The following is a 17,009-nucleotide window of genomic DNA, read 5'->3' as shown; positions in this document are numbered from 1 at the left end:
GACAGAGTCTCCCACCTCAGCTGTAGATCTCTGCAGTTCATCCAGAGTGATCATGGGCCTCTTGGCTGCATCTCTGATCAGTCTTCTCCTTGTATGAGCTGAAAGTTTAGAGGGACGGCCAGGTCTTGGTAGATTTGCAGTGGTCTGATACTCCTTCCATTTCAATATTATCGCTTGCACAGTGCTCCTTGGGATGTTTAAAGCTTGGGAAATCTTTTTGTATCCAAATCCGGCTTTAAACTTCTTCACAACAGTATCTCGGACCTGCCTGGTGTGTTCCTTGTTCTTCATGATGCTCTCTGCGCTTTTGACGGACCTCTGAGACTAACACAGTGCAGGTGCATTTATACGGAGACTTGATTACACACAGGTGGATTGTATTTATCATCATTAGTCATTTAGGTCAACATTGGATCATTCAGAGATCCTCACTGAACTTCTGGAGAGAGTTTGCTGCACTGAAAGTAAAGGGGCTGAATAATTTTGCACGCCCAATTTTTCAGTTTTTGATTTGTTAAAAAAGTTTGAAATATTCAATAAATGTCGTTCCACTTCATGATTGTGTCCCACTTGTTGTTGATTCTTCACAAAAAAATACAGTTTTATATCTTTATGTTTGAAGCCTGAAATGTGGCAAAAGGTCGCAAAGTTCAAGGGGGCTGAATACTTTCGCAATGCACTGTAACCTGAAAGGCCGCTCAGCAAGGAAGAAGCCACTCCTTCAAAACCGCCATATAAAAGCCAGACTACGGTTTGCAACAGCACATGGGGACAAAGATCATACTTTTTGGAGAAATGTCCTCTGGTCTGATGAAACAAAAATGGAACTGTTGGCCATAATGACCATCGTTATGTTTGGAGGAAAAAGGGGGAGGCTTGCAAGCCGAGGAAAACCATCCTAACCGTGAAGCACGGGGGTGGCAGCATCATGTTATGGGGGTGCTCTGCTGCAGCAGGGACTGGTGCACTTCACAAAATAGATGGCATCATGAGGATAGAAAATTATGTGGATATATTGAAGCAACATCTCAAGACATCAGTCAGGAAGTTACAGCTTGGTTGCAAATGGGTCTTCCAAATGGACAATGACCCCAAGCATACTTCCAAAGTTGTGGCAAAATGGCCAACTAAGTCAAGGTAGTTGGAGTGGCCATCACAAAGCCCTGGCCTCAGTCCTATAGAAAATGTGTGGGCAGAACTGAAAAAGCATGTGCGAGCAAGGAGGCCTACAAACCTGACTCCGTTACACCAGCTCTGTCAGGAGGAAAGGGACAAAATTCACCCAATTTATTGTGGGAAGCTTGTGGAAGGCTACCTGAAACATTTGACCCAAGTTAAACAATTTAAAGGCAATGCTACCAAATACTAATTGAGTGTGTGTAAACTTCTGACCCACTGGGAATGTGATGAAATAAATAATAGCTGAAATAAATCCTTCTCTCTACTATTATTCTGACATTTTACATTCTTAAAATAAAGTGTTTATCCTAACTGACCTAAGACAGGGAATTTTTACTAAGATTAAATGTCAGGAATTGTGAAAAACTGAGTTTAAATGTATTTGGCTAAGGTGTACGGAAACTTCTGACTTCAACTGTATTTGTACATTTCCATTAGGGAACATCTACTCAATTCGACCTTGCACTCCTAAACAACGCAATTTTTCATAACATATTCTAGTTATGGGAACAGAAAAATGTATTGAGATCAGACGTTTCATCAATGAGAAAATTAGAAGAATGTCGGCCCAATTTCACCAAGTTCCATGCTCTCCCACTACCCGCGACTGGACTTCCTCTCACTACCATATTCCTCTCACTACCACATTCTGAACGAATGCTTAATCTTTATTGCCCCTGTGACGTGTCTGTGTTACCCCTTCTGTCTGTGGACTGACCTTGCAGTAGCATGTGGACGTTATCAATGTCCAAGGGGATGACTCCATCGTCCAGAGGGGCTTCCTCTGGGTTTAACCCTGATGCCATCTCCTGAAAGGTGAACCGATCACCAGGTGAGTCCTGGCATCATGCTGGTGCTCTGTGGAGATAGCAAGGCACACAGGACAATAAAGAATCTGAAATATATTTTCTGTATATAATACACTTTCATTAATCACACCCACATCAACCTAGTGGGCTCCGAGGAGAGTACTGTGTACACATACTGTATACCACTAGTACATTTAAATAGACATGGTGTCACCACTGTGAATATACAGTAGCAACAAGCAGGTCAAATAAAGAAATGTAATACAATATGAGTTGCAGCAAGCTGAACAACAATCCACGTCTGAGCAGAAAGATTACAAAACATTCACCAATATACAGGTACATACTAACATAGCTTAAGTACACAAAAAACATATACACATGGGTTCAACACTGAAAACACGTACCTGGCTATAAATGTTTGTCCAAAAGAAAGAGCAACAGCCTATATAAGCTACAGTGACGTGCACTGATATCATTAACCATGAATCATGGATCTGGTCATTCAGAACTGTGTTCTGGTAAACACAAATGGCATTCCATTTCAGCTCCTAAACCCTGCTCGTAGGACCTCCCGCTCCATGTACACGGTCCACAAAGCTCCACTTAGCCAATTGGAGGACTAGGTGGTGCCATCTATTGCTTACACCTTTCCAGTCCTTTCAGATGTGTGAACACCAAAGAGGTAAGGGGGAACTTCCATAACCTCTCTGGCTGAACTTGCCCTTTTTTTCTTAGGGGAGTTAACGTCTCATACAGGGGAACTGAGCCCCTCTGGTGCCCCTGTAATTCTCACCCTGATGCTGGACCTCATATGGGAGCCGATTTGTGCAAAAATTCAGCTATAGAAACGACCACAACGAAACTTGAAAACTGATTGCGTCTAATAACAGATGACCATATTGAAACGTAAATGTAATTTAACGCTCCAAGGTGGTCATTTGCTATTTGATGTGTTAAGTTTGCTTATGCAAATGTAACAATGAAACATGGTGAAGACCCAAAATTGCCCACCCTGGAAGCTTGTGTTTCAGTCATAAGAAAGTGGATGGCGGACATTGTTTTTTACTTTTAAACTCGCACAAAACAGAGATGCTAGTTCTAGGTCCCAAGAAACAAAAGATATCTGCAGTCGGATCTGACATGAATCTCGGTTGTACAATCGTCTCAAATAAAACTGTGAAGGAACTCAGCGTTACTCTGGACCCTGATCTCTCTTTTGACAAACATATACAAAAATATTTCAGATGCTTATTTTTCAATTATGATCGTTTCTCAACTCCCTAACAGGCTCTGGAGAGGCAAATGTGGAGTCATACGACCTCCGAAACATCCGAAACGACCCCCATACCGCGCTATATACACATACACACACATATATATATTTTTTTCCCAGAACATTAACCATGTGTAGGTAGATACGTGTGTAGGTAGATGTGGAAAGATAGATTCAAATGATTTGTTGTAAGTTGGGGTGGGGGGTGGGGGTTCACACCTAGCTCTGCTATTAGGCAATTATTTCGTAAAGGTTGAATAGTCTGTTGTTCAGCTAATATCCCATCATAGAAAGTTAGCAGAATTCACAGCTCGCTACGCTTGTGAAAAACTAATAATAATACTTTTTCCCCTTACCACTTGTTTAAGAATCCAATTGATTAAGTGTTTTGAGCCACAATTGGCCCCAACCCCAATTAATACATTTGGGCACAGTCGATAGCTTGCTGGACTTCAGGCTAGAATGTTGAGGGTTCGAAAACTGCTCCCTGCTTGTTTCATTACATTATTAAGCCTGGATGTGTAATCCCATCTCATTCCTCGCCCTCTTCCACGTGTCATTCTCTGCCTGAGTGGCTCGTGGGCGTGCTGCTAGGATATGGGCAGCACCTTGGTTGTGCGTCAAGAATTCAGCATAGCAAGTGTGTATGAAGTTCTGGTTATTCACAGGCAAATAGTAATATGCTCTAAACCACTCTGGCGACAAATTTTGCTACCCTGTTTTCAATCGTCCACATGGCTGGGAGAACCTACTCAGATGAATGCAGATGAAGTTAGATATGCATAGAAAGGCGGCCAGGCGGCCAGCTCTAGGAAGAGTCTTGGTGGTTCCAAACATCTTCCATTTAAGAATGATGAAGGCCACTGTGTTCTTGGGGACCTTCAATGCTGCAGACATTTTTTGGTACCCTTCCCCAGATCTGTGTGTCACATCTGCGCCCACTACGCCCTCTGGTGTTCATCCAGTGTCTTCCTAACCTTCAGTTCTCCCCCTGAAAACACTCTTTCTCCCTTGGTGTGATTGTGTGGTTGGACACAGGTGTGCTGGAGTCAGAGCTGATCCCTACCAGCTGCAAATCATCTCATAAATCAAGACCTCTACATAAACTCATCCCTGCCAGATCATAATCTCTGCTCAGTCAGTTACCACCCTAGCCTTTTGTCTATTCTCAAGATCCTGTTGCTCTGCTTTGCTCGGTTTCCTGCCTTATACCATTTTTGTCCTCTCCTTGCAGTTACCGCTCTGTCTCTGGCTCCTGTTCCACATCTCACCACCAACCACCTTGCTCTGGATATCACTCACCACCATTACCTTGGATTGCACTGTCAACTGTGGGACCTTATGTAGACGGGTGTGCGCCTTTCCAAATCATGTCCAATCAATTGAATTTACCACAGGTGAATCCAATCAAGTTGTAGAAACATCAAGGATGATCATTGGAAACAGGATGCACCTGAGCTCAATTTCGAGTCTGTTCGCAAAGTGTCTGATTGTATACTTATGTAAAGGTATTTACATTAGTTTACAATCTATCTGCAATATTAAAGCTGATATACCTCCTAAAAAGATTAAACTACTGCAATGCTCTACTCTGTGACTACATGGATAAGGCGAAATAAAACTAGTGCAATATATGGCTGCTAGAATCTTGACTAGATCCAAACATTTGATCATATTGCTCCAGTGATAACATCGCTACACTGGCTTCCTATTAAGGGTAGGATTGAATTCAAGGTTTTACTGCTAACCTATAAAGCATTACTTTGACTTTCTCCTACTTATCTCTCCAATTTGGTCCTGCTGTACATACCTACACGTAAGCTATGGTCACAAGACGCAGGCATCCTTATTGTTCCTTGAATTTCTAAGAAAGAAGGACTAGGCATAGCTTTCTCCTTACGAGCTCCATTCTTATAGAATGCCGATCCATGTGAGAGAGGCATACTCGGTCTCAACCTTTAAGTCTTTAGAGAAGACTAATCTTCTCAATAGGTCCTGTGATTGAGTGTAGTCTGGCCCTTGGTTGCGAAGGTCAACGGCAAGGCACTGGAGTGACAAACCACCCTTGCTGTCTTGTCTCTGTCTGGCAGGCTCCCCTTTCTCCAGTAGGATTCTCTGCCTCTGACCCTATTACGAGGGCTGAGTTACTGGCTTACTCGCACTCTCCCATGCGGTCCCTAGAAGGGTGCATCACGTCATGTCATGCCAGGCTTTGTTTTTGCTATACTTGACTTCAGTGGATTGAGTCACTGACATGATCTTCCTGTCTGGTTTTGCAACCCTTGGGCTCGTGTGATGGGGGAGACCTTCATGGGCTATACTCAGCCTTGTCTCAGGGTAGTGGTCTGTTGATATCCCTTTGGTGGTATGGGGGCTGTGCTTTGGCAAAGTGGGTAGGGTTAAATCCTGCCTGGTTGTCCCTGTCCAGGGGTAACTTTGAACGGGGCCATAGTGTCCCCTGACCCCCCCCTCCTCACTGTCTCAGTCCTTAGTATCTATGCTACAATAGTCTATGTGCGGGGGGGGGGGGGGGGGGGGGGGGGGGGGGGGGGGGGTACGTAGGTTCAGTATGTCCTATCTGGTGTAATTCTCCTGTCTAATCTGGTGTCCTGTTTGATCTTAGGTATGCTCCCTCTTATCTTCTCTCTCTGTCCCCCCTCTCCTGGTCATCTATGAACATTTGAACATGTATTTTTTATCATCTCCACCCGGCTCAGCCAGAAGACCACTGGCCACCCCTCTGAACAAGGTTCCTCTCTAGGTTTCTTCCTAGGTTCCTGCCATTCTAAGGAGGTGTTCCTAGCCACTGTGCTTTTTATATATTTTTTGATTGATTCATTGATTATGCCTATCCAATGAGATATACAGTAGGTATGGGTGTAGGTATACACTCATATATATACACACACACACACACACACACACACACACAATTGTCTAGGGGTATAGGGACTAGGGGGTAAATTGGAACTGGCCCTGAAGGTGGAACAGACAAGTGTATTACCCTAGTTTTACCTCCCATCCCCCAGCACGTTGGAAGGAACCTCCTTATAGAGTTTGAGGAGTATTAGAGCTCATAGTAAATCTGGATTGGATTACTGTAGTAGAATGTATGTAAATGTGAAATGCCCAGAATATGGGGCACAACATAGGGTTTGAACAACTGTTTAAAGACCGGACACAATTTTTCACAAAAGGCTCAGTGCATTCTATAGGATCCAACAATAAGAGTGTGTGTGCAGCAATCCAAAGACTTGTGTAAGGAGTGTTGAGTGCATGTACATACTGATTATGCAAGAATGTAAGCAACTTTTCAAACAGGCAAATATACAAGTCCATGCATACAAACCTCTGGGCAAAAGCACATAGTTAACTTTATACATGTGTGAAATTCATACATTTGTTCTTATGAAAATGACATACACAAATAGTGCAAGATTCTTTCAAATGTTTCTTACACCATGTAAAACTTTTACCAATTGGAGTTTAAAACTTTTCTAAAATGTTGAATTATTATTATACAAAAAGAGGGATGTATGCATCCTAAAGGAGAAAAGTGATAAAAGACTCTCAGAAACAAACAGTGAGAAATGGGGAGTAATATTAAATGACATATGCACAAATAAAAAAGTGAGGGTCATGAAATAAAATAACACACGTTTCAGTCATGTGGCCATATTCAACGTCAGTTTACACAATGACATGCGCTACAAGCTACATAAACATACAACTACTACACCCACAACCGGTGCTCACTGCTCAATCACAGATCCGAGCGAGTAGGTGACATACAGAATTACCCACATGCAGTGACATATTGGCATGTTGGAATGTGTGCCCTTGTGGTGTGTGGTGCCAGTGTTTTCTTGTGTCACTATGGTGATGAGAAAAAGTTGTATGGTCAGCTGCCTGCCTGTCAATGTGACTGGAATCAGGTAGCCTTGCATGCAGCTGTCCTATTCATGTGCTTTGAACACGCACACAAACAGACACACACACACACAAACATTGATTTGTCAAGCTAACATCAGAAGTGGAAAAACTGTCTCTGCCCAATGGTCTGATCCTGTGAAGCATGTCAGGGCACACACCCACAAACAGCGATCTGCCAGGAATCTGTGGTGGCGCCCAGAAATAGAACATAATATGGTTGATCTCCAGCCGAGCTCCTGCTCCACTCTGCATGCAGGCCGAGGGTACCTTTAATCAATGGCAGATAGAGGTCTGTCATTTATGCTGATCTATTTATTTTATTAGGTCATGGCAACGTGACAACCAGGGGTGCATCCCAATGCACTAGTTCCCTACTTCCCAAAAATCTATAAACATTGGCTTGGTGGAAGCATGGGCTATTGAGTTTCCACCACATTTCTTATACCAGTCATTTCCTTGTACCAGTCATGTCCTCCTACCAAGTCAAAAACATACTGCCAGGTGACAGAATCCGGACTAGTGGACCAGATGTCCGAGTGGCAGCCCTTTGAGTATTTAGCACTGCAGCCCACGCGCCTCTGTAGCCTCTCTGTAAATCTCACAAGCCCTTGTTAAGCAATAATATATCAAACAGTGGAGGCTCCTCAGAGGAAGAGGAGGGCCCACCTCTTCAGTGAAAATAAAAATAGTGAAACATTTAAAAAGTTATCCTTTTTAGATAAACTACACTAAATATATTCATGTCACCAATAATTTATTAAAACACACTTCAATGAAGGCCTACAGTAGCCTCAACCACGCTCTGTATGGTACGTAGCACCATGGTTTCCATCCTCCTCTGGGCACATTGACTTCAATACAAACCCTAGGAGGCTCTTGGTTCTCACCCACTTCTACAGACTGAATCTAGTACTGAAAGCTACAGCTAGCCAGCACTGCAGTGCATAAAATCTGGTGAGTAGTTGACTCAAAGAGAGAGGAAGACAATAGTTGAAAAGTTAACAAATTAATTTCTTCATAAATGAAGGCAAAGAAAGAGAGAGAGAGCTAGCTATATTTAGTATTTTTTTCACTTCCACTTACTTAGCTAGCAAATGCAGCTAGCTAGTTTAACCTACTCAAACACCTATGTTACCTAGCCTGCTCGCTATCCAACACTGGAACTCTCCCAAGTCAAGGCCACGGGGCCCGCCAGTGTAACTGCTAAACTGCTTGCTAACTTTAAACTGTACGGCATGATTGTAGCGGGCTTACTAACGTGTTAGTTCTAGTAGCAATGTTGACATGACGTTAGCTAATGTGACAATGATTTAGGCTGTGTGTAGTGGTTAGCGGTTATGATATGAAGGTTTGACTTGAAAAAGTTTTTTCTCCTGGTCAAAAAAAGCTGAGAGGAGGAGAGCCCGTAGATGTGAGAAAGTATTATTGAATGATCAAAGGGCTCATGCTGTTTATATATGGCTGCTATGAATTAATGAAAATGAACTGTGTTTGCATGTGATCAGGGACTGTATTCATTCCACCAATTCTGTTGAAAAACTTTTCTTAAACGGAACGAAACAGGGATAGACATACCTGAATTTGTCCAATAGAATCTCTAGTTTGCAACCGTTGGACTAATGATTACACCCTAGATCAGCTAGCTGCAGGAAGTTTGACACATTCAAAACCGCTCTGCACAATGTCTGTCAACTTGATTACTCAAATTTCTCTCGACATGTGCATCTTTATTGTAAACTTTCATTCATAGGCTAGGTTGTAGCAACCTCATGATAGGTATAGGGAAAATGTAGTAGCCTGAACCTATCAATGTTACATTGAGCTGGGTGAATGGAATATGAAGGACAGTTATCCAATATTCTGCTCATTAAAAAAAAAAAACAGCACAGCCAGTAATATAAAAACATGCAGCATGACATCAATTCAACATCTAGTCCACGTTGGTTCAACATAATTTAATTGAGATGACGTGGAAACAATGTTGATTCAACCAGTGTGTGCCTAGTGGGATGGCACAGACAAAGCTGCCTCTTTCAAACGCACTGTTCCTCGTCAATGAGCCACTGGCTCAGATGATGGGGGAGTGTGCTATTATTATTGGTAGTGTAATATGATCATTTTACCCCAGTGGTTTAGTTTTACACATCATTTTATGAACAGTGCACACACACCTTGGGTTTGCGTGATGTAATATGCCCATAAAACATACATGATATTTATATTGGTGGTCACTGAACATGTATCACTACCTAGCACAATTCCATTTACCCAGTGAGGAGTTGTATGCCTGCACTGCACCTACTGCGTTCTTTATCCTGTCCGGTGCACTGAGTGGGGCAAATGCAAATGTCAAATACTTTTACAATACACATGGTCTGCTCGATTTAGCTTGCCCTAATAAATGGAACCAATTGAATATTCAGAAAAGTGCCATCTTTGTCCTCCCTTTATCCCAGTGAAACTAGAACAAATGCACCTTCAGTATTTTAAAGTTTTTTTTATTGTATGTGACCCTACTGATTGCTGCAACCCTGCATCAATGTTTCAACACACACAATCATAGGGTCAGGATTCAGGAACACTGTTTATTCCACCTACTGGGTCGAGCAGCTAACATCACAGCAAGACCAGACTGCTCCAGGGACAAGATTCAACCCTGTTCTCTCTCTCAGACTTGATAGGTGTGGTGGATTAGGCAAGCTGGAATATAATGACTGTATGAGTCACCATAACCGCACGCACACACACACACACACACACACACACACACACACACACACACACACACACACACAAATCTGTTGGATTGGATCATTCGTTACAAAGATTCAATGGGCTTTAGCAACAACAACAAAATCTTCTGAGTGCTTGCAATATTTGGTTTTAAAACTGCCCATGCAAAACAGGCAAAGATGGCTTTGGTATCCATACATGTTTGGGAAAGACAGCTTAGAGAGAAAAAAGTATCAAAATAAAGTAATAACAAAATAGTAATAATAGCACTGTGGGGAATTGAGAGGGGAATTGTGGAGTAAAATAAGGCCTAATTATTTTTTTTGTATTTAACTGAGAAATAGCAAGTGGTGAAACTTTTGTGTGACACTGATTTTGTTTTCTCTTGACTTTTCCTCCCATTGCACTCGACAGTACAATGCTGGGTGGGTCTTGGGGAAATATTTCATTCTACATACTGGTGAGTCACCAGTGCACACACGAACACGCACTCGCTCTATATCTCGCGCACACGCTTTAAGACAAACAGAATATATCCACCAAAGCACCGAAACATGCTTTGTAATGTAAACAAATGGTTACTGTCTGTCCATGTGGTGCACACAGTAGGGTTGTCTAATGAAAAGAGTGCCTTTCGTATCTCTTTTATATTTTAAGTAGACATTGTGCACAAACATTCCATTTTAAAACTCTGTTATATTAAATGAAGTGACAACATGGAAAATTAGACTTAATTCAGCATTTTGACACCTCCCTTCCTGTATCCTGTCACACCCTGATCTGTTTCACCTGTATTGTGCTCGTCTCAACCGCTCGTTCTCCTACTTTCCCCATTATCCCCTGTGTTTGTCTGTTGCCAGTTCGTCTTCCATTTCTCCATTCTATCCTGTTGTGGGGTGACCAGTCCAAATCTCTCCGGGTACTGATTGACTCTGGGGCCAACGAGAGCTTTATGGATGCTACCCTGGTGCCGGAGCTGGGAATCCCCACACAACTCCTCTCCATTCCGATGGGCATCAGAGCGCTGGAAGGGCACTCTATTGGCAGAGTCACCCACACTACTTTTCCCATTAACCTGAGAGTGTCAGGTAATCACAGTGAGTCTATGCAGTTCCTGCTCATTGAATCCCTTCATACACCTGTGGTTTTGGAGTTTCCATGGCTCCAGAGGCACAATCCTCTGATCGACTGGGCTACTAGTTCTATCATGGGTTGGAGCCCGTTCTGCCACGCGCATTGTCAGAAGTCTGCGCAGCCTGCCCCGGGACGTCTTCCTGCAGGCTTGGGAGAAGTCTCGGATCTCTCCGCTATTCCCGCGGAGTGTCAGGAACTCTAGGGGGTTTTCAATTAGGCCCGCACTACATCTCTCCCTCCGCATCGACACTACGACCGCGCTATCGACCTTATCCCGGGAACTACATCTCCTCGGGGGCGATTTTAATCCCTGTCGGGTCTGGAGACCAAGACCATGGACAGGTACATTAAGGACTCTCTTGCTGCAGGGAGTGTTCGTCCATCAGTCTCCCAGTGTATCAACTACCAGGGCCTTAATGACATCACAGTTAAAAAACGCTACCCTCTACCACTCATCTCCTTTCAAGCCTCTCCAGGGAGCGACGATCTCAAAGTTGGACCTTCGGAACGCCTACCATCTGGTTCGGATAGAGGAAGGAGACGAATGGAAGACAGCTTTTAACACGGCTAGCGGGCACGATGAGTACCTTGTTATGCCATTCGGACTGAACAATGCTCTTGCAGTGTTCCAGGCCCTGGTCAACGATGTGCTACGTGATATGTTGAACTGGTTTGTGTTTGTCTACCTTGACGACATCCTCGTTTTTTCCCGGTCAGCTCAAGAACACTTCGTCCACGTCCGACAGGTCCTTCAGTGGGGGGCTAACCAGATGTTTGCCCCGGACTCCCAGGTCCTGGAATGTGCTCATTCCTCTAGACTTGCCTGCCATCCTGGCTCCAGTCAGACCCTGGCATTTGCACAACAACGTTTTTTTGTGGCCCACCATGGTTCCTGAAGTCTCCCCGTTCGTCACCGAATTAGACTCCGCGGCAAGCTCAGGCTGGCCTCCTTCAACCACTCCCTGTTCCTCACTGCCCCTGGTCTCATATAACCCTGGACTTCACTGGTCTCCCTCCCTCAGATGGCAACACCACTATCCTTACGGTAGTGGATAGGTTTTCCAAAGCCGCCCATTTCATTCCCCTTCCCAAGTTACCCTCAGCCAAGGAGACAGCTCAGCTCATGGTGCAGCACATCTTCCGAATCCATGGACTTCCGGTGGACATGGTTTTGATCACAGTCCTCAGTTCTTGTCCCGGTTCTGGAAGGCGTCCTGCACTCTCATTATCCTTCCAACGGGACATTAAGGTCTGTAACATCTTATGTTTCACCAAGTCGTGGCTGAACGAAGACACGGATAATATAGAGCTGGAGGGATTTTCAATGCACCGGCACACGGCAGAACAGAGAAGCTACTGGGAAGTCTGCTAAGAACAGAAAAGTCTGGTAAGACGAGGGGTGGGGGTGTGTGTCTTTTTGTCAATAACAGCTTGTGCGCGATGTCTAATATTAACCTTTCTGATCTCCCCATCCCGGATCCGGGTTTGTGAATACAGACTCAAGCTCATTACCATAACGCAACGTTAACTATTCATGAAAATCGCAAATGAAATGAAATAGATATGCTAGCTCTCAAGCTTAGCCTTTTGTTAACAACACTGTCATCTCAGATTTTCAAAATATGCTTCTCAACCATTGCAAAACAAGCATTTGTGTAACAGTATTGATGGCTAACGTAGCATTTAGCATTAGCATTCAGCTGGCAACATTTACACAAAAAAACAGAAAAGCATTCAAAAAAATAATTTACCTTTGAAGAACTTCAGATGTTTTCAATGAGGAGACTCTCAGATAGCAAATGTTCAGTTTTTCCTGAAAGATTATTTGTTTAGGACAAATCGCTCCGTTTTCTGCGTCACGTTTAGCTATGAAAAAACCCCTGTATCCAGGATTGTGTAAATCTATCAGCAAGCTCATTAGCATAACACAACGTTAACTATTTATGAAAATCGCAAATGAAATGAAATAAATATGCCATCTCTCAAGCTTAGCCTTTTGTAAACAACACTGTCATCTCAGATTTTCAAAATATGCTTCTCAACCATAGGAAAACAATAATTTGTGTAAAAGTAGCTAGCTAGAGTTAGCATTTCGCGTTAGCATTTAGCGTTAGCATTAGCGTTAGCATCCAGCACGCAACATTAACAAAAAAATAAAAGCCTTCAAATAAAATCATTTACCTTTGAAGAACTTCTGATGTTTTCAATGAGGATACTCTCAGTTAGATAGCAGATGCTCAGTTTTTCCAAAAAGATTCCTTGTGTATTAGAAATAGCTCCGTTTTATACATCACATTTGGCTACCAAAAAAAATCCATAAATTCAGTCCTCAAAACGCAAACTTTTTTCCAAATTAACTCCATAATATCGACTGAAAACATGGCAAACGTTGTTTAGAATCAATCATCAAGGTGTTTTTCACATATCTCTTCATTGATACATCGTTCTTGGACACATGCTTTCTCCCCTGAATCAAATGGTAAAGTAGAAGCAGCTGGCAATTGCGCACCGAATTCGACGCAGGACACCAGGCGGACACTTGGAAAATGTAGTCTCTTATGGTCAATCTTCCAATGATATGCCTACAAATACGTCACAATGCTGCTAAGACCTTGGGCGAACGACAGAAAGTGTAGGCTCATTCGTTGCGCAATCACAGCCATATAAGGAGAGAATGGAAAACAGAGCTTCAGAAATTCTGCTAATTCCTGGGTGATGCATCATCTTGGTTTCGCCTGTAGAATGAGTTCTGGGGCACTTACAGACAAAATCTTTGCAGATTCTGAAACTTCAGAGTGTTTTCTTTCCAAAACTGTCAAGAATATGCATAGTCGAGCATCTTTTCGTGACAAAATATCGCGCTTAAAACGGGAACGTTTTTTATCCAAAAATGAAATAGCGCCCCTAGAGCTCTAACAGGTTAAAGAAGTCTTGAAGTATTGCTCGCCTGAGGTAGAATACCTTATGATAAGCTGTAGACCACACTGCCTACCAAGAGAGCTCTCATCTATATTATTCGTAGCCGTCTATTTACCACCAAAGAACGATGAAGGCACTAAGACCACAGTCAACCAACTCAATAAGGCCATAAGCAAACAAGAAAATGCTCACCCAGAAGCGGCGCTCCTAGTGGCCAGGGACTTTAAAGGGGGAAAACTTAAATCATTGTTACAAAAATGTGCAACCAGAGGGAAAAAAATTCTGGACCACCAACTTTACTACACACACAGAGATGCATACAAAGCTCTTCCCCACCCTACATTTGGCAAATCTGACCATTATGCTATCCTCCTGATTCCTGCTTACAAGCAAAAACTAAAGCAGAGAGTACCAATGACTCGCTCAATACGGGAGTGGTCAGATGAGGCGGATGCTACGCTACTGGACTGTTTTGCTAGCACAGACTGGAATATGTTCTGGGATTCATCCAATGTCATTGAGGAGTATACCATCTCAGTCATCGGGTTCATCAATAAGTGCATCGACAACATCGTCCCCACAGTGACCATACGTACATATCCCAACCAGAAGCCATGGATTACAGGCAACATCAGCATCGAGCTTAAAGGATAGAGCTGCCGGTTTCAAGGAGCTGGACACTAATCCAGACGCCTATAAGAAATCTCGCTATGCCCTCAGACGAACCATCAAACATCAAAGCATCAATACAGGATTAAGATTGAATCCTACTACACCAGCTCCGATGCTCGTCGGATGTGGCAGGGTTTGAAAACGATTAAGGAATACAAAGGGAAACCCAGACATGAGCTGCCCAATCACGTGAGCCTACCAGATGAGCTAAATGCCTTTCATGCTCGCTTCGAGGCAAGCAACACTGAATCATGCACGAGAGCACCAGCTGTTCTGGATGACTGAGATAATGCTCTCGGTAGCCGATGTGAGCTAGACCTTTAAACAGGTCAACATTCACAAAGCCGCGGGGCCAGATGGATTACCAGGACGTGTACTCAAAGCATGCGTGGACCAACTGGTGTCTTCACTGATATTTTTAACCTGAGTCTGTAATACCTATATGTTTCAAGCAGACTACCATAGTCCCTGTGCCCAAGGAAGCGAAGGTAACCTGCCTAAGTAATTACCGCCCCGTAGCACTCACGTCAGTAGCCATGAAGTGCTTTGAAAGGCTTGTCATGGCTCACATCAACAGCATCCTCCCGGATACCCTAGACCCACTCCAATTTGCATACCGCCCCAACAGATCCACAGATGACGCAATCTCAATCGCACTCTACACTGCCCTTTCCCACCTGGACAAAAGGAACACATATGAGAATGCTGTTCTTTGACTACAGCTCAGCGTTCAACACCATAGTGCCCACGAAGCTCATCACAAAGCTAAGGGCCCTAGGACTAAACACCTCCGTCTGCAACTGGATCCTGGACTTCCTGTTGGACCGCCCCCAGGTTGCAAGGGTAGGCAACAACACGTCAGCCAAGCTGTTCCTCAACACAGGGGCCCCTCAGGGGTGTATACTTAGTCCCATTATGTACCTCCTGTTCACCCACAACTTTGTGGCCAAACACAACTCCAACACCATCATTAAGTTTGCTGACGACACAACAGTGGTAGGCCTGATCACCGACAATGATGAGTCAGCCTATAGGGAGGAGGTCAGAGACCTGGCAGTGTGGTGCCAGGACAACAACCTCTCCCTCAATGTTAAAGGAGCTGATCGTGGACTTCAGGAAAAGGCGGGTCGAACAGGCCCCTATTAACATCAACGGGGCTGTAGTGGAGCGGGTTGAGAGTCAAGTTCCTTGGTGTCCACATCACCAACGATCTATCATGGTCCTTACACACCAAGACAGTCATGAAGAGGGCACGACAAAACCTTTTTACCCTCAGGAGACTGAAAAGAATTGGCATGGTTCCCCAGATCCTCAAAAGGTTCTACAGCTATATAATAGGTGGTGTCAGAGGAAAGCTCATAAAATTGTCAGAGACTCCAGTCACCCAAGTCATACACTGTTTTCTCTGCTACCGCAAGGCAAGCAATACTGGAGCGCCAAGTCTAGGACCAAAAGGCTCCTTAACAGCTTCTACCCCCAAGCCATAAGACTGCGGAACAATTAATCAAATGGCCACCGGACTATTACATTGACCCCCCCCCCCCCCCCATTTGTTTTGTACACTGCTGCTACTTGTTGTTTATTATCTATGCATAGTCACTTCACCCCTACCTACAAGTACAAATTATCTCAACTTGTACCCCCGCACACGAACTCAGTACTGGTACCCCCTGTATATAGCGTCGTTATTGTGTTACTTTTTATTATTTTTTACTTTAGTTTATTTGGTGAATATTTTCTTAACTCTTCTTGAACTGCACTGTTGGTTAAGGGCTTGTAAGTAAACATTTCACTTTAAGGTCTACACTTATTGTTTTCGGCGCATGTGACAAAGTTGGATTTGATTGTTGATTAAACCTCTGTCTCACAGCCCTTTGTTTCCTGTTTCCATATTTTTTTCAAAATAAACATTGAACATTAATAGTCAAATCATAGTGTAAAAGCAGGTGAGTTGGCTTTACTCTTTTGAGCCATTTTCTGTTGTTTTGTGGCTGAAGAACAGCACAAAACACCAGTCTCAACGTCAACAGTGAAAAGGCGACTCCTGGATGCTGGCCTTCAAGGCAGAGGTCCTCTGTCCAGTATTGTGTTCTTTTGCCCATCTTAATCTTTAATTTTTTTGACATATGGCTTTTTCTTTGCAACTCTTCCTAGAAGGCCAGCATCCCGGAGTCGCCTCTCCACTGTTGACGTTGAGACTGGTGTTTTGCGGGTAATATTTAATGAAACTGCCAGTTGAGGACTGATGTACTTATTCTCTTGCTCAGTTGTGCACCGGGGCCTCCCACTCCTCTTTCTATTCAGGTTAGAGACATTTTGCGCTGTTCTGTGAAGGGAGTAGTACACAGCATTGT

At 43.6% G+C, this 17,009-nt stretch overlaps 1 protein-coding gene across 7 annotated transcripts in view; it reads right to left on the bottom strand.

Annotated features, from left to right (window-relative positions):
• The window catches only part of LOC110529722 (nesprin-2), a 233,020-nt gene that overhangs the window by 214,097 nt on the left and 1,914 nt on the right, over positions 1-17,009 (bottom strand). For all 7 annotated transcript variants that reach the window (XM_036985202.1, XM_036985205.1, XM_036985203.1 and 4 more), the window contains exon 2: positions 1,898-2,037. In XM_036985202.1, coding sequence (XP_036841097.1) covers positions 1,898-1,985 — 88 coding nt within the window. In that variant the 5' untranslated portion in view covers positions 1,986-2,037. The remainder of the gene's footprint in view (positions 1-1,897; positions 2,038-17,009) is intronic.

This window comes from Oncorhynchus mykiss, chromosome 8, assembly GCF_013265735.2.
Source record: "Oncorhynchus mykiss isolate Arlee chromosome 8, USDA_OmykA_1.1, whole genome shotgun sequence".
NCBI lineage: Eukaryota > Metazoa > Chordata > Actinopteri > Salmoniformes > Salmonidae > Oncorhynchus > Oncorhynchus mykiss.
The sequence above is the reverse complement of the archived record's forward strand: the minus strand, read 5'-3'. Positions and strand labels throughout refer to the sequence as shown.